Source organism: Tamandua tetradactyla, chromosome 2, assembly GCF_023851605.1.
Source record: "Tamandua tetradactyla isolate mTamTet1 chromosome 2, mTamTet1.pri, whole genome shotgun sequence".
NCBI lineage: Eukaryota > Metazoa > Chordata > Mammalia > Pilosa > Myrmecophagidae > Tamandua > Tamandua tetradactyla.
The window spans coordinates 97,960,433-97,985,664 of record NC_135328.1 but is presented as its reverse complement, the minus strand read 5'-3'; the positions used below and the strand labels follow the sequence as shown (position 1 = coordinate 97,985,664).

The 25,232-nt window shown below is 35.2% G+C and overlaps 1 protein-coding gene across 8 annotated transcripts in view; it reads right to left on the bottom strand.

Annotated features, from left to right (window-relative positions):
• Window positions 1–25,091, bottom strand: part of LOC143673603 (putative COBW domain-containing protein 7) — a 66,639-nt gene extending 41,548 nt beyond the window's left edge. For 2 of the 8 annotated variants that reach the window (XM_077148345.1, XM_077148346.1), the window contains exons 1-4: window positions 15,341–15,591; window positions 12,018–12,104; window positions 7,125–7,221; window positions 5,802–5,893 (exon numbers count right to left, since the gene is read on the bottom strand). In XM_077148345.1, coding sequence (XP_077004460.1) covers window positions 5,802–5,893; window positions 7,125–7,221; window positions 12,018–12,104; window positions 15,341–15,494 — 430 coding nt within the window. In that variant the 5' untranslated portion in view covers window positions 15,495–15,591. Of the gene's footprint in view, window positions 1–3,909; window positions 3,983–4,737; window positions 4,792–5,801; window positions 5,894–6,959; window positions 6,994–7,124; window positions 7,222–12,017; window positions 12,107–15,229; window positions 15,593–25,071 lie in introns of those variants that run through there. The other 6 variants (XM_077148352.1, XM_077148348.1, XM_077148347.1 and 3 more) reach the window with 6 other exon arrangements.
• Between the last annotated feature and the right edge of the window lie 141 nt (window positions 25,092–25,232).

The window sequence follows — 25,232 nt, the reverse complement described above, 5'->3', positions numbered from 1 at the left end:
ATAGAGCCCAAGAGGAAAGGACCAGCAGACGCCAGCCATGTGACTACCCAGCTGACAGAGATGTTCCTGAACTATCGGCCCTTCCTGAGTGAAGGTCATTTCCTGTTGGTGCCTTAATTTGTACACTTTAACTTCCTTAGAACTGTAAACTTGTAACATATTAAATTTTCCTTTTTAAAAGCCATTCCAGTTCTGTTATATCACATTACGGCAGCTAGCAAACTAAAACATGCACCAAATCAGAGCCCAAAACACATAAGCAAACATTGAAAGGAAGGAAGACAGTTTTACAATAATAGTTGGAGATGTCAACACACCACTTTTAGTAATGAATAGACAAAAGATCAATAAGGAACTAGAGAACTTGAACCAGCTAGATCCAACAAACATAAATACTATATTCCACGTAACAATAACACCATTTCTTTCAATTACACACAGACTATTCTCCAGGACAGACCACATATTAGGGGACAAAACAAGTTTCAGTAAATGTAAAAGACTGAAGTCATACAAAATATCTTCTCTAACCAAAATGCAATGAAACTAGAAATCAAAAACTGGAAAAAATTAAACAGTACACTTATAAACAACCAATGGGTCAAAGGAGATACTACAAGGGAAATTTACAAATACTTAGAAACAAACAAAAGCAAAAACATAACATACCAAAACTCATGGGCTATAGGAAGGCAATGTATAGTTGGAAATTTATAACTGTAAATCTTTACATTAAAAAAGAAAAAAAAATCAAATTTATAACCTAACTTTATACTTTAAGGAGCTAAAAAAAGAAGAGCATACTAAACTCAAAGTGAAGAGATTTAATAAAGATTAGAGGGGAGATAAACAAAATAGAGAATTGAAAAACAATAGAGAGAATCAACAAAACCAAAAGTTAGCTCTCTGAAACAAAGATTAATAAAACTGACAAACCTTTAGCTAGACTGACAAGGAGAAAAAGAGAAAGGATACAAATAACTAAAATGATAATGAAAATGAGTACATTTCTACTGACCTTAAAGAAATAAAAAGGGTTATAAGGGAGTACTCTTACTGTATGCCAACAAAACAGATCATCAAGATGACATGAACAAAATTCCTAGAAACATACTATGCCGGTTTGAAAGGACTATGTGCCCTAGAAAAGTCATGTTTCAACCCTGATCTGTCTTGTGGGAGCAGCCATTTCTTTTAATCCCTATTCAATAATGTAGGTTGGAATTTTTTATTAGATTATCTCCATGGAGATGTGACACACCCAATTGTGGGTATTAACTTATTCATTAGATGGAGATGTGACTCCACCCATTCCAGGCAGGTCTTGATTAGGAATCCTTTAAAAGAGGAAACATTTTTTTGGAAAGAGCAGCAGAGCCACAAGAATCAAAGAGCCCACCCAGCCAGAGACCTTTGGAGATGAAGAAGAATATGTCCCCAGGGGAGCTTCCTGAAACAAGAAGCCTGGAGAGAATGGTAGCAGACGTTGCCATGATCAACACATGCCTTTCCAGGAGAGAGAGACCACCTGAACTTCATTGGCTTTTCTTGAGTGAAGGTAACCTCTTGTTGGAGCCTTAATTTGGACATTTTTCTAAACTTGCTTTAATTGGGAAATATTCATGGTCTTAGAACTATAACCAGCAACTTAATAAATTCCCCTTTTTCTAAGCTGTTTCATTTCTGATATATCACATTCCAGCAGCTAGCAAACTAGAATACACACAAATTATCTAAACCAACTCAAGACAAAATAAAAAATCTCAGCAACAATATAACAAGTAAAGAGATTGAACAATCATCAAAACCTCCCAACAAAGAAAAACCCAGGACCAGATGGCTTTACTGGTGAAATCCACCAAACATTAAAAGAATTAAAACCAATCCTTCTCAAACTCTTCCAAAAACAAAAGAGGAGGAAACACCTCCTAATTCATCTATAAAGCCAATATTACCCTGATACCAAAGCCAGATAAAGACATCACAAAAAAAGAAAATTACAGATCCACATCCCTTATCAATATAGATGCAAAAATTTTAAATGAATACTAGCAAACTGAGCCAAATAATACATTAAAGGATTACAAATGTGTCTAAGTGGGCTTTATCCCAGGAATTCAAGGGTATGCAACATAAGAAAATCAAACAATGTAATACACCACACTAAGAGAACAAAGGAAAAAAATATATGATCATCAAGTGACACAGAAAAGGCATTTGACAAAACCTATCATCATTTCATGATTAAAAAAACAAACACTCAGAAAACTAGGAATAGAAAGGAAATTCCTCAACATAATAAAGGACATTTTAAAAACCTACAGCTAATATATTCAATGGTGAAGGACTAAAAGCTTTTCTCCTAAGATTAGGAACAAAACAAAACCAGGATGCCCACCTTTACCACTGCTATTCAACACTGAACTGGAAGTTCTAGCCAGAGGAATAACGTAGAAAAAAGAATTAAAGGCATTAAACTGGGAAGAAATAAGTAAAATAATCTCTATTAATAGATGACATGATCCAATATAAAAAAATCTCAAAGAACCCACAAGAAAGCTACTAGAGCTAATAGAAGAATTCAGGAAAGTTGCAAGGTACAAGATCAACATATAAAAATCAGTTATTTTATTTAAAACATCAAGAATAGAACACACATTGGTGGAAACAGAATTACTGTCAAAAAGGAAGGCTTGAGACGATCACAGTAAATGCAGAAGTAAAAGACAGAACACCAAAACAATTAGAACATAATATATATGGAAAACAAACAAAATGGACATAAGGAATATACAAGGAAAATTAGTGTCATGAAGTTAAGAACCCAATAATTAGCCAGAAAAAGTATTCATGCTAATAAACAAGGAAAATATCCATATACAAAGACCTAAACCTACAGATAAAAGTGTATACTGTCTGTCATGCCTGAGGACCCGGGTTCGATTCCCGGTGCCTGCCCATGTTAAAAAAAAAAAGTGTATACTGTAATCTGAAAAAAATGATTATGAATGAGTGACATCAAAATATACCTTGGTTATATTAAATTAAATTAAAATTTAAAAAAGAAAAATTTTTCAGATATTCTAAATGAAAAAACAAGTGACCTTTAAGGAAGAGGGAAAAGTGGACTTTTCTACAGTAATATTCAGTGCCCCAATATAATAAAATAATGGCCAGAAAATTGTAAGGAAAGGGTTCCCTAAGGATATTTCTTTCTGCCAAATTGTTTTTCAGGAATGAAAGCAATAGGCAGACATTCTTAATCATTAATGGAAAAAACAAGCATGAAACTAAAAGAATATAACACTTCTAAATCCTTCCTGATGAAATGAAGAGAGAAAATACTGGACAAGGAAATCCAGCTAATTAAAAATACTAGATATTCATGAAGCAACATCTACAAAGCGCTGAGGGAAATAAATTATGACCAAGAAATTGTATACCTAGCTAAGTAACCATTCAAGCATGAAAACAAGAGAGAAACATTCTCAAGCAATGAAGGCTGCACAACTTCAAGGAATAAAGCACTTATAACTTGAAAGGATTACTTGATCATGAATCAATCGATGAAAATATCAAAGGAGGAGTCAAGTTAACAGGTGGTACTGGGACCTAAAGCTATTTAAAATACAGAACTAAAGGAATTTCACAGAATGTAAATAATGGAACCCTTGACAACATAACAAGAAGACAATCAACACAAACTAGGACATGGAGAAAGTGTAAAAGTATTAATTTCCTCATCTTTTATGTCACAGAGTCAATAGATATTACCCTAAAACCTGAAACATTGTTTAAAAAATAACTTCTCCAGTTTCTTTACAATTTTTTTCCCAATTTGCTTCTTTTTAGTTTTAGAATGTTGATTTCTTTTTAAATGAATATTCCATTATTTTTTTAAACACATACCTCTTGAAAAGAAGCATTTAAGTGATATTCAACAACTCCACCTATCCTTCAGGTTCTTTTTTTACTTGTTTGTTAGATCTAAGTAAAACTAAATTCATAATTATTGAAAATAGCACAAAGAATGGGATGCATTTTTATAAAATTATTTCTGTTTATTTATATAGCTTTCATAAGTGTATATAGCAGGGCTTCTCACATATATACATATATAAGAATCACCTAGGAAGCTTATTTAAACATTGTTTGCTGGGTCTTAGAATCACCTAGGAAGCTTATTTAAACATTGTTTGCTGGGTCTTAGAATCACCTAGGAAGCTTATTTAAACATTGTTTGCTGGGTTTTAGCCCTTAAAGACTCTGATTCAGCAGATCTGGAGTGGGGCTCAAGGATTTGGAGTTCTCACAAACACCCAGCTGATGCTGATACTGCCAGTCAACATACCACAATGAGCAACACTGGCACAGAGATTCTTGAAATGAAATTTACCTCCTTATATTTCATGGTAGTAAGACATAGGGTGATTATTAATTTTTTTTCTGATTTGCTTCTTTGTATTTTTAGGAAGTTGAATAAAAAAAAATTAATGTTTCATTTTTCACCAAACACTAAAATCGCTAACAGTTTTATACCTATAATTTCAAAAGCTTTCTCTGAGATCTTTAACTTTTCTTTCTTCCTTTGAAAAAGCTGAATCATAGTTTACTTAACTCACCCACTCTCAAAGGAAAGCAACAGTTTTCTCTAATATGACAGAACTGGCTATAGTGAAAGAAAGTGATATTTGCTTTTTTAAAAAAGAGGCACACAATATATGTTTTCCATCTTACCACATTCAAGTTAATTTAACACCATAATTGTCCAAGTCCTGTCATCAGTCAGACCTATCAAAATGTATGAAAAACTCATGTCTATTATAAGGAATAAGGGACCAAAATAGTCCCAAATCAAGTACTAATCTGAAAACACGGTAACAGTGCTATTCTGTGTTACTTTTAAGCACAATAACCATCAATTACATTTGAACTCTCTGTATACTTCAATATTTCTTCTGGACCACTATGATTCTTTTAATAAATTACTCCAATCAGTACTGTATAGTTTTGCAAATCAGTCCAAGGCCACAGGCCTAGATCAAAAAGAAATAATGGTAGGGATGAAACTCACAGAATGAACACAATATTTTGCAAACCAAAAATAAAGATGTTACCTAAAAGCTTTTTGACGACAAAGAATGAGTATGAATTTGGTATGATGGTAACAAATACCCACTGTTAGAAACAGTTTGATTTTGTGTAGTTTTCAAGAGGGAAGGTTAGATATAATTCCATTTAAGGTAAAAATTTCATGGAGAAAAAGCAGTAGGCTTAATTTAACTGTGTATTCCTTGACACCTTATGATAGCATTTACAAATAATAAAAGTGGTTCAAGTGTAGCAACAGAAAATCAAGATGCTAACAATTTGTTCAATGGGAATAAGTGTTACTGGGGTCTAGCCCAAGAGTATCTAAATATTTTAGTGACCTTCTAAGAAGGTTGAAATTAAAAATAAACAGAAATAGAATCTACATATAGTATAATCAAACATACACATAAAAGTACAGTATCTCGGTTTTCCCTAAGAGTCCCTATTTTAAAAACTTTCCCCCACCAATAACCCTAAATAAATCAACAAAACTTCAAATTCTCCATGAGATAAAAAGTACTGAGAATACTCTGATCATCACTTATCTGACAAAGAAAATGTGACAACTCAGCATTTTTCCTCTTTTGATCCAAAAATTTTAAAAACTGAAATCAAAGCTTTAATACTCAATTTATATACTTTTCTAATACATCTATTTAAAAGCATCAAAGACTCATATTCTCATTATTAATAATGTCTTTTCTTACCAGGATCTGCTAATCCAGTGGTTTCTAATAGTATGTAATCAAATTTCCCCTTCTTCTGCATCAAATTCTCAATAGCTCTAAGGCCACTGTCCCTGGAAAATATATAAAAGCATAATATTGTTGACTGATTACCTGAATATTTTAAAGTCATCATTACAAACATTTAAAAATTATTCAGTGACTCAAGACAAAAATATCTTTAGACATGTGAAAATTTAATTCACTCATAAAGTTTCTAACAAAATGTCATTCTAGTATTTACAGATGCATATACACTGAAAGTTAAAAAAGAAATCGCATACATGATGAGTTAATACTTTAATTCCATCAAAATTTAAAAGAGGTAACTTTAATTTACCTGCCTAAAGTAAGCAAGCACGTTTTCAGAGCTTCATGAGAGAAAAATATCAAGATCCAAAATAATAAAATTTGTGAATTATAGTAATTCAGTATAGCAAGGAGACATGTCATTAAGTACCATTGAATTCTATTTTGAATTAGTGTTACAGGCTTTAAATTTCCTTTTTTCTTATAAGAATATCAAAAGTGAAAGAAAATACTAAATGGATTGAATTTTGGTTGTTCAAGAAAGTATTTTATTAATTAGCCTTGCTAATACATTTGACTCAAAGTGAAACATCCAAGGTAGTAAATGATGTAGAAGAAATTTAACCTCACTAGAATGCACAAAATAAAAAAATATGGATATTAATTTTCATAATTCATTCAACAGCTATTTGAGTGATTACTATGCATCAGGTATTTTTCTAGAATCTGCAGATATATTAGTGAGCAAAACATACATTGTCCTTGGAAACTTTACTATAATGGATGGAATATAATGTCAGGTTTTTCTCATTTTTGATGGCCATTTATTTTTGTGTTTAGAGAGGTGAATACTTGGAAATATCGAAGACCAATGATTTATTACATTTAGAATAATTTTTCACATATGAAATGAAGACTGTCATGCACCACCAAGATTATTAATTTAATAAATTCTAACATCAAAAAAAAACTTGATTAAAAATGCATTAAAGCAGGTAGAAGAAAATAAGATTGCAAGAAACACTTTAAGAAAATGCATCCTAATAAGTCTTCTTCCTATTTGAAAACCCAATGAAGGGTGCACAGGTGATTCAGTGGTAGAATGCTCACCTTTCATGCGGGAGACCCGGGTTCAATTCCCGGACTATGCACCAAAAAAAAAAAAAAAAAATCCAATGAAGCAGATTGTGTAAATTCAGTTAAATTATATAAGAAAGCCAAAGCTGAAAATATATCAATGACATTTAAAGTAAACCAACACAACACATTCCTCACTTTACTGAACAGCAGAGACAACCGTTTCTAAGTTCTAGCCATTCTTCATAGAGTTCTCCATCCTGGCTGACAGCTAAGGATTTCTCCACTGCACTTCCTAGAAAAATTAACAGGAAGCATTCCTTAGATTATGTTCACTAGCCAACCAAAAACAAAGATCAAGATACTCAATAATAGAGCCGATTTCAAAGCAGAATCTATATTTTTAATTTTATTCTGTCATTCATGCAGTCTCAATATGTAAACTATAGTGCTCTAGATTATTTTAACTTTCACTTCTTTCTTTAAAATAAATAAGAGGGTTTAATTTATTAAACTAACACATCATACCTATTTCCTCTCTAGGTCTCTTACTTGCCCACTTCCATTTCCTAATAAATAAAGCTATCTGATAGCAGTCTTTCCTGTATATGGTCAACTTTCTAAATAGACAAGCATGCTTTTTTTTAAATTGTGAGATATAATATATTGTGCTGGTTTGAATGGATGTATGTACCCTAGAAAAGCCATGTTTTAATCAAAATCCCATTCTGTAGAGGCAGAATAATCCCTATGCAATACTGTATGTAATTAGATCATCTCCCTGGAGATGTAACTCAATCAAGAATGGTTGTTAAACTGGATTAGGGGAGATGTGTCTCCACCCGTTTGGGTGGGTCTTGACTAGTTTACTGGAATCCTATAAAAGAGGAAACATTTTGGAGAATGAGAGAGATTCAGAGAGAACAGAGAAGGCTGTAACACCATGAAACAGAGTTCATGAAGGAGATGAAGAAGGAAAACACCTCTGGGGGAGCTTCATGAAACAGGAAGCCAGGAGAGAAAGTTAGCAGATGATGCCATGTTCACCATGTGCCCTTCCAACTGAGAGAGAAACCCTGACTGTGTTAACTATGTGCCTTCTCACTTGAGAGAGAGAGAAACCCTGAATTTCATCAGCCTTCTTGAACCAAGGTATCTTTCCCTGGATGTCTTTGATTGGACATTTCTATAGACTTGCTTTAATTGGGACATTTTCTTGGCCTTAGAACTGTTAACTAGGAATTTATTAAATTCCCCTTTCTAAAAGCCATTCAGTTTCTGGGATAGTGCATTCTGGCAGCCAGCAAACCAGAACACATATATACAAAAAAGCAATAAATTTCCAAGTACACTTTAACAAATAGCCAAAGAATAGATTTTAAAATTTGGTGTGGGTTACAGTTCCATGATTTTTTGTTCTTTCTTCTAGCTGCTCCAAGACACTAGAGACCAGTAGAAATACCAATATAATGATTCAGCAATCACACTTACTTGTTAAATCCTACCTTCTCTATTATACTCCTCCTTCTCTTTAAATAACATATATACATAGAAGCAATAAATTTCAAAGAACATTGCAACAATTAGTTGTAGAACAGATTTTCAGAATTTGATATGGGTTACAATTCCACAATTTCAGGTTTTTATTTCTAGCTGCTCTAAGATATTGGAAGCTAAACGAAATATCAGTATAATGATTCAGCACTCATACTCATTTGTTAAAACTGACCTTTTCTATATAACTCCACCATCACCTTCGATCTTTCTCCCACTCTTTAGGGCTATTTCCATTCTAATTTTTTTAGTTAGAAGGGGCTGTCAATAATATGGGATAGGAGATGGAACTAGTTTATGTTCTGGAAGGGCTGGCCCCTCTGCATTTCAGGGCTTATCTGATCCAGAGACCCATCTGGAGGTTGTAGGTTTTTGAGAGTTACCCTAGTGCATGGAATCTTTGTAGAATATTATATAATGCCCTAGGTATTCTTTAGGATTGGCAGGAATAGTTTTGGTTAGGGTTTGGCAAGTTATGATAGGTAGCAGTATCCAACTGAAGCATGCGTAAGAGTGACCTCCAGAGTAGCCCTCTCGACTCTATTTGAACTCTCTCAACCACTGATACCTTACCTGTTACACTTCTTTTCCCCCACCTTATTTATCACACTTCTTTCCCCCGTTTTGGTCAGGAAAGCATTGTGATCCCACAGTACCCACAGTCCCAGGACAAGACTTGTCCCTGTGGGTCATCTCCACACTTCCAGGGAGATTTTCATCCCTGGATGTCATGTCCCATGTAGGGGGGTGGGCAATTGTTTCACTTGAAGAGTTGGGCTTAAAGAGAGAAAGGCCACATCTGAGCAACAACAGAGGTCCTCTGGAAGTGACCCTTAGACATACCTATAGGTAGGCTAAACTACTCTGTGACATATGTAAGCTTCACAAGAGCAAGCCTCAAGATCAAGGGCTTGGCCTACTGATTTGGGTGTCCCTAATGTTTGACACAGTATCCGTGGTTTCCCTGATGGTAAAGCTTAATAGTTCCTTAATTTTTCTCCAATCCCTCAAGTGACTTTACCAATACCTTTTGAATATCTGCTTAATAACTCTGGGATGTATCCAGGCATTATATTAAGTTATACAGGATTAAAGGCTCTCATTCTTAATCTGGGCTCCCTGTGTTTGAATCATTTAAATGATCTATCGAGACAACTTGAGTTAGATTGTGTGCAACAGAAAACCTAGGGTCTGGACATAATAAAACTTTCTTCCTTTGGTCTCAAAGAGTAGGTGAAGTCCTAAAATACAAGCAATGCCTTCCTTAACCCTGTATTCTGAATTTCCTTAATCCCAACCCAATCGGTTTCATTCTTATCTCTAAATACCAGGTTACACATATATAAAATAGCCCCTCAAAATCTAGAAATAACAATTACCACTCAGGGCTAAATCTGACTGCTCTAAGAGCTTACAATCTATGCCCCAGTTGTCTTATAAGTATTTTCTAAATGAGATCACACAAACAAAATATTTGCTATTTTGTTTTTGGCTTATTTTGCCTCACCACGTCCCATAGGTTCATTCGCATTGTTGCATGCCTCAAAATTTCATTCCTTTTTGTAGACAAGTATGTTTTATATCTTGGTTTTTATCTATTTGCTCTTGACCTTTTAAGGAATCTCCCCATCTGTTTTCTTCTTCTCATCCTTCCCCTAAATTGTTTTTGTGTGTATTAGACAGAATTCTCACTATTCCCAATATAAGTAAAAACCCTAGTTGTTTTGAGCTAATGTGCTTATTTAAAAATTAAACTTTAGTTGAATATACCTAGTTGCCTAACAATGCTTACTTTAAAAAGAACAAAGTATATTTGAGATTCTGAGATGCATGTTATGATATAAGAATGAGTAAATATTTTACTTTTCCTCCAATAAAGAAATATAGCAAAGCCAGGGGGAAAAAAAGAGTTCTAAACGTTCTGTAAAGCAAAGGGACATAAATCGAATAGTTCATTATTTTTCTGTTCAGCTTTTACTACACTTAGCTAAACATGAAAGCTTTCAGAAGGGTTGCAACAGAATGTATGGTACAGAGAAAGTTAATAAAATGTGAAAGGAAGTGTTAAAAATGCTGTGAAAAACAAAATTGTGAAAAGGACCCAAATTTAAAGAATAAAGAAAAATAGGATGAATTAATAATAAATGTAACCAGGATTAATCATAGTGTCCAAAGAAAGGTTAGTTATTAAGAAACAAGGATAAAAGCCTAAGATTAGAAATCTTACGATTTTTATTTTGTCTAACAAAGCTTCTCTCTTTAGTTTTTTGAAAGGGGAAAATAGTAGTAAACCAGAAATTTAATTTAAAAGGGTTCCCATCTATGCAAGTTTGAAACTGTTATGTCCCCCAGAAAAGCCACGTTCTTTTAATCCAATCTTGTGGGGGCAGACCTATTGTTGGGTGGTTCCTTTTGATTAAGTTGTTTCCATGTAGATGTGACCCACCCAATTCAAGGCGGGTCTTAATTCTTTTACAGGAGCCCTGTATGAAGAGAATAAAAGGCAGAAAACAGAAACAGCTCAGAGCTGACCCAGAGAGATGAAACCAGGTGACAGACATCTGGAGATGCAAAAGGAGCTGTGAGAGCTGTTTGAATGCAGAAGCTGGGAGAAATGGACAGCAGATGTTGTCATGTACCCTTCCTATGTGAAACACAAACCCCAGACACTGTCAGCCTTTCTTGAGAGAAGGTATCAGCTTGTTCATGCCTTAATTTGGACATTTTCATGGCCTTAGAATTGTAACTTGAATCTTAATAAATTCCCTTTATTAAAGCCAATCCATTCTGGCAGTTGTGACAACTCGAAACAACATCCTATTCATAAAACCTATCGCCTTTACTACTTTACTCTATAACTAAAAAATAGGTACATTTAAGAACTATTCTAATATAATTAGGCTAAAAGTGAGCTTTTACTAAAATTTATACTTGAAAAGAAAAATGTTTATAAAGTAATCAAAGTATTCACTCTAACAATATTATACAGATTTTTCACCTTTGCTCAATATTAAAGACAAAAACTGGGGAGTTAAGTGCATGTATTTTTCTCAGACAACTTAAGCTACTTGAGGGTAGAGATCATATGTTTAGTTTATTTTTTAAATCTTCAGTCTTAACTGCTTTGCACACAAACATTCAACAAGGTAAATTTATCATAACTGAAGCATTTTCAAATATTTTTCATAAGTTGCAATGAGCAATCAAGTCAGTACAGAAGTACCTTACTAGTTCCTGAAAAAAATCCTTCATATGTTTAGATTTTTACTTCTGGTATTATTCATTTCACATAAAAATCTAATTTCATTCTGTTGGTATAAATTCCAAAGTTATAGAAACTATTTATTTCAGTATCCCAAAGTTGTTCAAAATAAAGCTTCATAGAAACTAGTCTAATTTTTCTAAAATCATCTATAGCAACATCTTCATATTACAATACCTTCCATTTTCATTTTTAAGTATGGAGTATCAATTCACCAATGAAATAAAACTGTCCCACAAATTCTTGCAGCATGGTATTCATTGAATTTTACTTACCTTCCCCAAATTCATTCAAAATAACGGCTACTCTTTTACTATGTTGTTCTGTTAAAATGTAGTTCAGAAGTGTTGTCTTCCCAGCACCTATAAAATATATTTATTGTCTATAACAAAGTTCAAAGACTAATTAAAAGGCACAGAAAGAATATAAAAGGCCAAATGTTCAGAAGAATTTGCATGCTATTTTTTCAAATATTATTTGGCTATAGTATAGAAAATTCCAGAGGAAAAAATTAAAGCATTCTTTGAAAACTGTAACAAAAACCTTATGTAGACATGAAACTTTATATTTATGATTACTTCTACAAGTTGGACCACAGTTTTTCCCCAACCTCACATGGCCAAAAGTATATCTGTTCTTCATAATTTATAATACAGTAATGTTAAATATGGAAATATCAAAGTAATGGATTCCAAGGAATAAAGTATTCATGTAGCTTATGAAATATAAAATATTTCAATCCCTCTATATGATGACAATGATTCTTGACCAAAAATACATGAAAAATCTACTTCTATAAAATTTATATATACAAACCTCTCTTTTACTTTAACATCCAACATTAACCAGATACAAATTAAGAATAATAATATGGCTACCTTTAGCATTTTAAAACAATCTGTATAATTGATGTTATATTTAGGAAATGGGGAATAGAACCAGGAAGTTTTAACAATTGACAGAATATTCAGTATTTAGAATTTATTGTTACACTACCTTCATCCAGTAGGTGGCATATTAGAGTTAAGATGCTCATCTCAAGTAGAAGAAAAACATTTACTCTAATTGTGAACAATACAAACTAAGGTTCATAGAGAAAAAATAATAATAACAAAAAACCCTAACTGTACTGTAGTGATAGGAATGTAGTTCAATTTTATGAATATATCATTTATTTATCCACTTTACTGTTGGTGGCCATTTGGGTTACTTCCAGTGTTTTACTATTAATAGTGCTGCTATGAAATTTTCCACATATGCTTGTAAACATCTTCTGGTGAACATTTGCAAGTTTTCTAAGGTATATAACAAGGATAAAATTTATGAGCTTATGATATGAATAACTTCAACATTTTTAGAACATATTCTTTAAAAACGTTTGGAAAAGATGGAAGATTTGTGTTTAGAGTGCTTTAATTTAGGAAGCTCAACATCACTAAAGTGTGATATGTAGAATGGGAGAAGCAAACTTTAAGAAGGCAGGGCAATGAGATTCTTAAAACCAGTTCAAGTATGAAATAAAGAAGCAACACAGGGGGTGGGCCACAGTGGCTCAGTGGCAGAGTTCTCACCTGCCACGGTGGAGACCCGGGTTCGATTGCTGGTACCTGCCTACCCATGTTAAAAAAACAAAAAAACCAAAAAACAGGGTGATGGTGGAAGAAATTGAAAGGAAGGGACCTAAAAGACCTCCTAGTACAATTACCCAGATTTAATAATTAACCATATTATGGAGGAGAAGACTTTGAGACATAGTTCATTCACTCCCAAGTATTTACCATGAATATGTTTGCCTTGGAGAAAAGTCCCTTCATGAAGCTTACAGACATTAAGGGAGTGGGAGATATTACAGAATGATGCACTCAATACAAGATGAACAAGATGCTATGAAGCACCAGAGAAGGACATCCAGCCAGAGGAGCAACAGTTAAACAAGTATTCCAGGAGCTAAGATATTTAGCACCTGTTAGAAGTCTAATTCAAGGTGTTTGGGCCACTGTTCGGCAGGTTGGAGAGGTTGGCAATGGCAAGATCATACAAGATCTTGTAATTCACATTAAGGAATTTGAACTTTAACCACTAGGGAAGCCACTAAAAACTTTAAAGGGTGTGGCACAATCAGATTGGCATTTATAAAGATCATTAGGGCTAAAATATGGAGAATATATTAAAGGGTAGTAAGATTCAAAACTAGTTAGGAGTCTGCAGTCCTCCAGGTGGTTGGGATCACATGAGCAGGAGGAATAGAGGGGATGGTAACAAATGATGTCTTAGACATGTTGAGTTTAAAATGTCAGTGGGACATGGAGACTATATGGATTGTAGCTAAAGAAAGGAAAAAAAATAACCTTAAAAAGAAGCCAGAGAAGTAGGTGGAATGTAATGGAAGCCAAGGAAAAGTGTTTCAAAAAACTCAAGAATAAAGAGTGAAAATATCCCCTAAATTCCACAAGAAGGCTGCTGTCATTAGCCCTCACTCGAGCTTCAGATCATCTCTCCAAAGCTCTACTAACCTTTCAATGAGCAAAATGGGGAAAGCCAGAGGGGTAAGTCTGAAGTAAACAGTTTTGGACAAGGAATTTGCTCAACTTCTGAATGAAACTGAGGAATCACCAAAAATGATTTCCTTCATTAAAAGAAGTTCTGAGCAAAAATGTGCACAAATTTAGAATCTACAAAGCAAAAAAGGAAAACTCAAGTGATTTTTTTATTATTTTGTAAAAGGCGCTAAATGGAACAAATGTGTACTTGTCTCTAGAAGCATCTAGGAAATGGAACTATTTCCCCGAACTATTTCCACTCTTTTAATATGCCCATATATTTATTCTAGCCCTTTCACTTAACTATAAAGTTGTAAAATAATGATTCTCAGACTTATCCACTTAAGTATCTCTATTTTAATCGTATAAACTGTCCTTTAAGAATTCGCAATTATATAAACCTGTGGTTTCAGGTATCCCTTAGTGCACTCCTTAACATTCTCAGTTCTTAAAATTCCTCATATTTCAAGAGAAATCGAGTTTTGTGAGCAGCGATTTTATTTCTTCTCTTTCTCCCACCGTGTTTTGCAAACAGACTTCAAAAAATGTTTAAAGTGGGAGTACTTTCCACGAGACACTGGGGCAGCTTGGCGCGTGGGAAGGGAAATCTTCTGAGGGTTCCCCCCGTGTATCAGTATTCTACAGCCAGGACTCTTTATTCTGCCCGTTTTGAAGATGAGAAAACAAGCTCAGACACGTGACCGGTATCATTTCCATTTTCAAGTACAGAATGAGATTCAGAAAGGTAAGATAACTTGCTAGATGTCACTCGCATAATTAGGGGACGGGTCCGGGTGTCAAACTGCAAACTCGGAACCCGTTTCAAAATGCAAGGCTAACTCTCAATCTCATTTGAGAGAAGGGAATCTAACGCAAAAGGGTTTGGGCATCAGCAACCCCGGGATGAGTAGCAACCCATACGAGGAGCAAGTGATCCAACCCCCTACCTCAGAGACAGCTGCTCTCAGCCAGGGAGCCCCGTTGCCTAAAGAGAAGAGCACCGCCAGCTCCAAAAATCCCGGGGTTATGACATTTTCTGGCCGGGATGATTAGTTTACCTAAATACCCGGTGATAATTGTGACCGGGATCTTGGCGCCGGGGCCAGACTTTTCTTCCTCCTCGTTATTCTTCGTTTCAATAGGGACCAATTCAGGACAGTCCTCCTCCGCTTGCTCCTCTTCCTCATCCATAGAGACTGTATTCTGAAACATCAAGGTTCACCGTGCACCTCCTCCTCGGCTCAGGAACCGGAAAGGAATGGGACGCCCAAACCGCAGCCGCGCACAATGACAGCGGCGCGTCAGGGCCGGATCTGACGTCATCACAACGCGACGCGAAGCTCCTCCTGATCCCTCCCGGGGTACCTGAGCTCTAGCTTAGGGCCGTCTCACCCTATAGCCACGTCAGCGGAGCTCCTGACCACGCCCCCAGAATATGCTCTCAGAATCTGAAGGTTTTAAGGCAGAGCTGTCAAGGTGCATTAACCAACCTCGCCCTGAAGCTGTCACTACAGTATATGGCGTACAAGCTGTTTGTAGGACTGAGGCAAGGCTGGTTGGAATGCAGAGTGGGTGGCCTGGCCACAAGTCTATGAGCGTTTTCACAGGCAGAGACTTTCTCAACTTGAAATATTTCAGTCTCATTTAAAAATATTTTTTAATTCGTAGGGGAAAGAATGAAAGTCTATAACACTGCAATGTTCATTGTAGTTTTTCTATCTAAAGGAATCACCGATGAATTTTTTTTTGTAATTACCCCCTCATATACACAAATTCAAGTTTTTACTGTATACATGCATTGCTTTTATTTTTTTTCTCAATTAATTGGAATTTAGGTGCTCTGACTTCATTAATCATATTCTTTGGTTCATGATAATCTCTCATCATTAGTATCTGGATGGTCCTCCTTTGTATTTGTATATATTTATAAAGATCTCCTTTGAACCCAACCCTAACTCAAGAGCATCACCAATAAATTGCACCTACCTATGTCCCTCTCTTCTATTGCAAGCCCTTGGCTCTCCTCTAGCATAATAACTACTCTCATGAATTGGTTATTGGGTTGCTGATCATTACCTCTTTTCTTTCTTAGTTTTATCATATATATATATGTACTTCCAAAATATGTTGTCTAGGTTTTCTTGTCTTTAAACTTTATAAAAAGGGTATCATAAAGCAAATTTTTTAAAGTATCATAATATTTTATCTCCTGGGGCTGCTGTATATAATTTATTGTACTATGATATAACTTTTTAAACTGCCACTGCTATTCATTCACATTCACCCCAGAAACCTATGAGAGCCAATCTGTCTGTATCACAATATTTTCGGACATTAATTTTCCCCATCAAATGAATATAAAATTATACCTCCCTGTGGTCTTGATTTGCATTTCCTTCATTATTAATAAGGTTGAACATCTCTTCATGTGTGTTTTGGCCATGTTAAATCCTTAGAACAACCCTATGAAATATTATTATCCCCCATTTATGAGGTTCAGAGAGGTTAAACTGCTTGTCCAAGTTAGGTGAGAAAATCTATCTAATGCAAAGGCCATGTTTGTTTGTTTGTTTGAATCTTTTTATTGAGAACTCTTCATAAACACATAGTCCATACATTGTGGACGATAATGACTTGCAATATGTATTCATCACCATGATCATTTTTAGAACATTTACATCACTCCAGAAAAAAAATAAAAAGAAAAGAAAAAAACTCATAAATCCCATATCTCTTACCTGTCCCTCTTGTTGAACACCAGTGTTTCAATCTACCCAATTTTTTATCCTTTACCCCCCATTAATTATTTTTTATAAAGGCCATGTTTTTCACTACCATCCTGATGCCAAATAAATGTTTGATTCCTTCCTTCCTTCCTTCTCTGTAATTCTCCATAAATTATATTGTGTGTCATCTAAGGTAAATTAGACTAAAGGGTAAATGATGATATTGACTATATTTTAAAACCTCAATTTCTGTGTGAGACCAAAGGAAGGAATGTTTATTTGGTGCAAAATTTATATTCTCAATAGCGCACTATCTAATTTAACTTGTATGGTCATCTTCGAACACCATAATTACATGGAACCGTGAATAGGTAGTAAGATCTTGCTGGTTTGTACAGGTTGGTGTAATGCTCCAATGCAACCTACTTTTGTTTATACCTAAAAGTCACCCCCAGAGAACCTTTTTTGTTGCTCAGATGTGGCCTCTGTCGCTAAGCCAGTTCTGCAGATGCACTCACTGCCCTCCCCCCATGCATACACAGGACATGACTTCCAGGGTTAGAGATCTCCCTGGCAATGTGGAACCTGATTCTGGGGATGAACCTGGCCTTGACATAATGGGAAGACAAATCCTTCTTGACCAAAAGGGGGAAGATAATTGAAACAAAATTAAGTTTCAGTGGCTGAGAGATTTCAAATACAGTCAATAGGTCTTTCTGGAGGTTATACTTCTGCAGTATGTAGATATCCCCTTTCAGTTTTTGGTGTATTGGAGTAGCTGGAGGGAAATACCTGAAACTGTTGAACTGTAATCCAGTAGCCTTGATTCTTGAAGACAATTGATTAACTCTAGAGCTTTTAAGGTGTGAATGTGTGAGTGTGAAAATCTTGTGACTGACACTCTTTTATCCAGTGTATGGACCAATGAGTAAGAAAAAAAAAAGATTAAAAAAATTAAATAAATAATAGGGGGTGTGGAGATTATGGGATATTTGGGGTGTTCTTTTAAAATTTTATGTTTATTTTATTCTTATTTTTATGTCTTTTTGGAGTAATGAAATGTTCAAAAATCTATTGTAATGATGAATATACAGTTTTATGATGATGCTGTGACCCACTGATTATACATTTTATAATATTATATCTCAATTAAAAACTCAGTGAAGAGAAAAAATCATATTGAAAAATTTCATGATCAGTGTACCTACATGATCAAGCCATTCCACTCTTAGGTATTACCCAAGAGAAATGACAGCATGTATTTTTACAAACACTTGTACATAAATATTTGTAGTAGTTCCATTCAAACTAAAACCTGGAAATAACCTAAATTTCCATCAACAGGTGAATGGATAAACAAACTGTGGAATAACATTATAATGGAATACTACTTGGCAACAAAAAGCGATGAACTACTGATATACACAACAACATGGATGAATTTTAAATAATTATATTGAGTGAAAGCAGACAAAAATAAAAAAGGGTACCTGCCATATGATCACATTTATATAGAATTATAGAAAAGGAAAACTAATCTATATTGACAGATCAGTGACTGAACCTGGAAGATGATAGGGAGGGGTGGGAGGTAAGAATGACAACTTTCCTTACATTTTGAAGTCTGAATTTCATATAATTTTCACATCATGAAATATTATTCTTCTTTTAATTTTTTTGAACTTACCAAAAATGTAAAAACTATTCTTAGCCTGTGGGCTGTACCAAAAGAGGCTTTGGAAACAAAAGAATCAATATGGTACGGTCTTTTTCAGAAAATATTTATAAGAAAATTGGAGCCTAGATTGTAAGCCCTTACAACAGCCACACGTAGTCTGAAGTTGTAAGTGCATTTCTAGATTCTGAGACACCGAGGTATTTGTGTATCAACTGGAATTTCCCTGGAACTTTGAATAACTCAATGATACCGAAGATCCAGAAACAGCGTGCTGCGGCCCTGAAAGTTAGCATAACTATGAACAATAACAGTTAAAGTAACCAAAAAGAGATCAGGCCTCAATTAGAGATAAAAACAAAGCCAATTTGGCTGGGATTAAGGTACATCAGAATACAGGGTAAAAGATGATAGTGTATGTACTCTAGACCTTCACCTACTGTATGAGACCAAAGGCAGAGAGGTTTATTATGTCTAGAACCCAAATTTGTTGTAACACACAAGGTAGATCAACCTGCCTAGATAGCTCCTTTAAACAACCCAAACTTTTGGAGTCCAGAACGGAAATGAGGCCTTGTAATTCCATATAGCATAATTAGTAATACAAGGATACATCTCAAGACTATGGTGGTCTGATAATTAAAAACTATTGGGAGAGTCCCTTAAGGGTCTGAAGGAAAGAAAAAATATATGGAACTATTAAACTTTCCTATCTGGTAAACCCCAGGTATCCTCTCAACTGTTACGGGATTCCCATGATAATAGGCCAAGCCCTTGATTTTGAGGCTTGCCCTTATGAAACTTATTTCTGTAGTGAAGAAGCTAAGACTACCTATATATAACAAGGCCCAAGAGTTGCTTCCAGGAATCCTCTTTGATTGCTCAGATGTGGCCTCTCTCTCTCTCTAAGCACACCTCTGCAAGGAATATCATTACCCTCCCCATAACATTCAGTGGTAAAATTCTCCTGACAATGTGGGATGTGACTCCCGGAGATGAGTCTGGCCCTGGCACCATGGTATCGACAATGCCTTCCTTACCAAAAGGGGGAAAAGAAGTGTAGTAAAATAAGGTATCAGTGACTGAGATCAAGTAAAGTCAAGAAGCTATTCTAGAGCTACTCTTATCCAAGTTTCAATTAAACAGTGCTATTTGCCAGGTTTGCTAAACCCCAACCAACATCACTCCTGTTGACTCTTAAGAAAGCCTAAAGCTCAAACTGAGACTCTATAAAAGTTTCATGCACTCAGTTTGCTTTCCTGGAACCTATAATTTCCAGAGTGTTTCTAGGCCAGATAAATAAAACCCAGAGGGACCAGCCTCTCCAACATTATCAAGTAATTACATCTCCTATCCTTTAGTATCAACACTTCTTCTCAACATGGAAAAGTCAGAACAGACTTTGCCTGAAGATTCCCATAGACTGGGAAAAGGATCAAAGAAGAAGGAGGAGGTAAAACAGAGAAAATAGGATTTAACGAGTATAACCGCTGAATCACTCTATTAATACACCTTCTAGCCTCCAGTGTTCTGGAGCAACTAGAAGGAAAAATCTGAAATAGTGGAGTGGTAACCCATAAAAAACTCTGAAATCTGTTCTATAACTACTGTTGAAGTGTACTTTGAAAATTATTGCTTTTTCCTTCTTTTCTTTGTATATATGTGTTGTATTTCACAATAAAAAACGTGTGTTTTTTTTTAAAGAAGCTGTGGCCCGTCGTATGCCAACTCTAGCTCGAAACTCATATGGTATACTGACTTCCTAAACTGAATTAAATGACATGTTGCAAAAATAGATCATCCTTACCATTTTAAACTCAGTTTGTGAATCGTTCACCATTGCAATGACCGAACTCCCTTCCTCCAAAAGTTTAGGTAGCACAGTTACCACTTACTAATAGGAAGGTCTGAAGCTAAGAAGCTTTATTTCTCCAAGAGCAGTGCTCCCTGGTCTTGGAGAGACTCATGTGGGCAGCACGTGAGTCTGTGCACTGTGGCAGGAGGCATCCTCAAGGGGAGCAGTGCAGAGCAGAAAAGCTCTCAAGCTGCCTGGACTTTACAGCTTAGCTTCATGGCAATAACCCTGAGATCTGTCCTTTGGCACTTACCCTACTAATAATCCCCTTTGCTCCATTTTTTTCTCCTTTGAAAAGGGAGTCAATGAGCAAACATAAGGACTATAGCTATTTCCAAATCAAAGGGAAGCTTAAAATAATGCCAAGTGGGTTTTGGGTTTTTTTTCCTTTCTCTCATTTTCGCAACTTCCTGCAGAGGCAAGAACCCCTACAGGCCAGCAGTAGAGGAAAGGAAATGGAGGGTTTCAAAATTAACCCAGTTCCTCTTATCTAGCTGAAGTAAAAACAAATGAACAAATGAATGAAAACTTGAAAGCTTAATGTTTTTAGATTTATTTGCTGTTTTTCTTTAGGTATACAGGAATTTATCAGGAACATTTCTGGTAGGCCAGAGGCCAATGACTTCTGTTCCTGTGACCACTTTAGTTATGGTAGAAAATCAATATTCAAAGCAGGATATGTTCCTCTGTTAAGTTATACAACCACTTTAAGAAAATATGAAATAACATTCCATTCTCAGAAAATTGAAGGTGGCTTTCCAATGTTTTAGCAGTGTGTCTTTAATTTAAAGACTTTTGGTAACATTGACTAAATTCATTACTTAGGGAGTGAAGCCATGCTATTAATAAGACTAAACTTACAGTGCAACCACTTGTAAATTATCTTCTCACAAAAGAAAACACTACGCAAAGCCCACAGACTAGCCAACTTGAGTGGTAAACTATTCACTCTAAAATGTACTGGCAGGCAAGGAGTAGGGATTGAGCAAACATAAAAAGAATACTTGTGCAATGACTTTTGTTGTAATAGTTTAGGAGACAGTTTAAAAAATCCTCTTCTGTTGTCAATAGAAATTTGAAACTGATATTTGTGGCTTTACATTTCACTTTCTAACTTTTATAGTATTAAGGAAGTTTAATCCACAATCCACTGGCATCTGTTGATAATTAAATATAATAATAGATTTACATAATATGAATCTAAGTTGCTAAAACAGGTGAAATATTACATTCTTCCTTCCTTTTGCTATTCTTCCAAATTCCCTCAAAGGGTGTTTAATTGCATTTAAGTAAAATACAATGTGTGGTGTTTTGAAGCTGTAAGTACCCCAGAAAAAACACATTCTTAAATCTAATCCATTCCTGTGGACGTGAACCCATTAAAAGAGGACCTTTTGAAAAGGTTACTTCAGGTCAAGGGTGACCCACTTCAAGTAGGATGGGTCTTAATTCTATTACTGGGCAGAGAGAAAGCCACAGAAGAGAAGAAAGAACCCAGAAGACACAACCATGGGCCGTGCCATGTGACAGAGGGAGCAAGGTTCACCAGCATCCAGACCCAGAATGCCATGCCATAGTCTCTGGGGAGAAAGCATCACCTTTACGATGGCTTGATTGGGACATTTTCCTGGTCTCAGAACCATGAGTGAATAAATTCCCAATGTTGAAGCCAAACCATTTCTTCGTGTTTGCTTGAGCAGCCTAGGAAACTAAAACATGGTGCCATCGACAAAGCCCAAATCTCCTTTGTTCAAGACCAGTCCCAATATCTCTGCCTCTCAATTAGGAACCAGAATTTCACTTAAGGAGAAAGATTCATGAATTCTTCTCTTGGATTGGTTAATTTTTTCTTCTTACTTTAATGCTTAGTTTCTGCTCTTGAGACTCACAATAGGTGGCCCCAAATACATGGCAGTATGTATTTTCTGGTCATCCCAGCCACTTCTCTATCTCTGTCTCAATCACATTATCTTTCTTTAGGGGATTCTCTTCAAGTTCAACATCCTTTGCACTCTTACTCAAACATATGACTTTTGCATTGTTTTAGCAGTCCTTCCAGACTGATGTCTATAATAATTTGAAAGTTCCTGAATCAAGGGCTCTTTTGCCCATCCTCCCTGTCTATAATCATAACAGAACCCCTGATTTTTGCTAGATACCTGACCTCCGGAGATAAAGACCATGCTTCCTGGTCTGCCTTGAAGCAGGTACAGCCATAGCATGAAGTGCTGGACCATAGGAATTATGCAGAAGTGGGACCTGGCAGTTTTGTGGAACCTTCCTTCCTTCCTCATTTCTTCCTTCTTCCTGCTGCCTGGGAGGCAGAGGTGATGGCTGGAGTGCCTCTTGGTTATCCAGGACGAGAGCCACGTCCTAGAGGTGGTGAAGCAAGTATCTGGAAGCAGCCTGTGTTCTGAGTATGGACTACATGGAAAAGAGCTACAGAAGAGGGAAGTGAATTTCTATCCGGTTTAAACCTCTGTTTAATCCTAACCAATAATCTAACCAATATGGTATTTTGTCTATTTTAAAAATTATATGAACAATACATGAATATATTCCCATTAGAAAGCTTCTGAACAGTACAGTAGGGTAAAAATGAAGGACCCATTCACCACCCTTAGCCTCACTCCTCTTCACTGATATTATGTAATTGTGAGCAATTTAATGGACGTTGGTCCAGAATTATTTTTTGTCTAATACTATTGCTGCCACCGCCATATTAGAAAGCATTTTTCTATGCATTTGTGTACATGTTTGGTTTTTGTTTTTAATATAACAGAAACATACAAATGAGCATTGTTCAGGAACTTGCTTCACTCACTTAACAATACACACTAACAATGTTTTCTTCTCACAAGAGTTAGAACTGTGTCATTCATTTTTTAACCACTTAGACCATAGTATTCTTGAGTAGAGATATAAGTTATTTCATCATATCATTGTAAGGGACATGGAGAATGATTAGACACCTCTCCAAAACCTACTCAAAAGGTAAATTCAACAGGTTCTCAACAAATATAAAAGCATACTCATATAAGCTATAGCTTATACTTTAAATAATAAACTTTATTCCTATTCTAGTTTGATATGTTAAAGCTGTTAGTTTTTCTTATTACATTAGATTAGTTCAGTTGTAGAAATTTTGAGATTTAAAACAAATTTATTTTAATATTAACTTATTGTTAGCAGTCTTGATTACTTAAAATTAAAGTGATTCTGTGTATTTTATTACCTATTTCTGTGTATTTGATTATAAATAAAATACTATATTTATTTTATAAGAAGCTCATGTTTTGGAATCTGTGTTTGCTATGCATAAATTTATATATTTACTTTAATAATTTAATTGTGGATATTGGGTATTTGACAGCAATGTACAATACATGGATTAAAACTCATTTCTGAATTGCTACTCAGAGAAAAATGAGTTTACATATTGCATCTTAAAAATGATTGTGATTAATTAAATACAACATAAAATTTCCCATTTTAACCACTTTCAAGTAAACAACCTGTGATATTTTTTACATTCACAATGTTGTGCTGCCACCATCACCACAATCCATTACCGTGGTGTTTCAATCATCCCTAACAGAAGCTCAGTAGTCATTAGATATCAACACCCCAGTCCCTCCTTCTGCCACCTTTGGTAACTTGTAATATACTTTTTGTCTGTATGGATTTGCATATTCTCATTATTTCATATAAATGAAATCATTCACTCAACATGATATCTTCAAATTTCATCTATGTTGTAGCTTGTAACAGAATTTCATTCCTTTTTACAGCTGAGTAGTATTCCATTTTAGGTATATACCACATTTTGTTTATCCATTAATCTGCTTATGGATACTGGGTTGCTGTCACCTTTTGGCAGCAAAATATTGCCACTATGAACATCAGTGCAGAAGTATGTTTGAGTCCCTACTTTCAATTCTTTTAGATATATACCTAGAAGTGGGATTGCTAGGGCATATGGTAATTCTATTTGATTTTTTGAGGTATTTCCACTTATGGAAGACTAGCTTATTATTTTTGCTCATTCATATGTTAGAATATTATGGGAGAGTAAGGCTTTGCATTGTACGTAGGTAGGAAACTGCCAGAAACACCTTATTTTGAACAGCTGATAAGAAAACAAACAGACCAAGTGAGTCTGAATGAGGCATTCTGATTTCCAAAAAGAATCTACCCCACTTGTGAAATGGTTGTTTTTTGATCATGTATGCCGAGTTCATCTACAGCTCAAGGGAGAGCATTTAATTTCCTAAAACATTCATATGCTATAGGTTAAATTATGATTTCCTTTAAGGAACATGTTATATAAGCTTTGTGGTCATTACATGTTTTAAAGTTAATGGTTACATAATCCTGGGAGGTTAAATTAAAACTTTGAAGTTAACAATTGACTCTCCTGGAAAGGCTTTTCTCAGTAAACACTGAAGAGAAAATTAATTTATTAAAACTAGAAACACTGCACACATGACAAATTTGATAGAAACAGAATGTACATTGAACTTTGCCCTATCTGGCCAGTGCTTTTTGCTGGTTGTGTTCCTGTTGTCACCAGAATGTAAACACTCACGTCGCTGTCTTTACTGAGTAGAATAATAACCAGAACAGTACTTTGAATTCTAAAAGCTCTTGGCCAGTAAGATTCTGTCTTTCCCTTGTCATCAAATACCATTGTG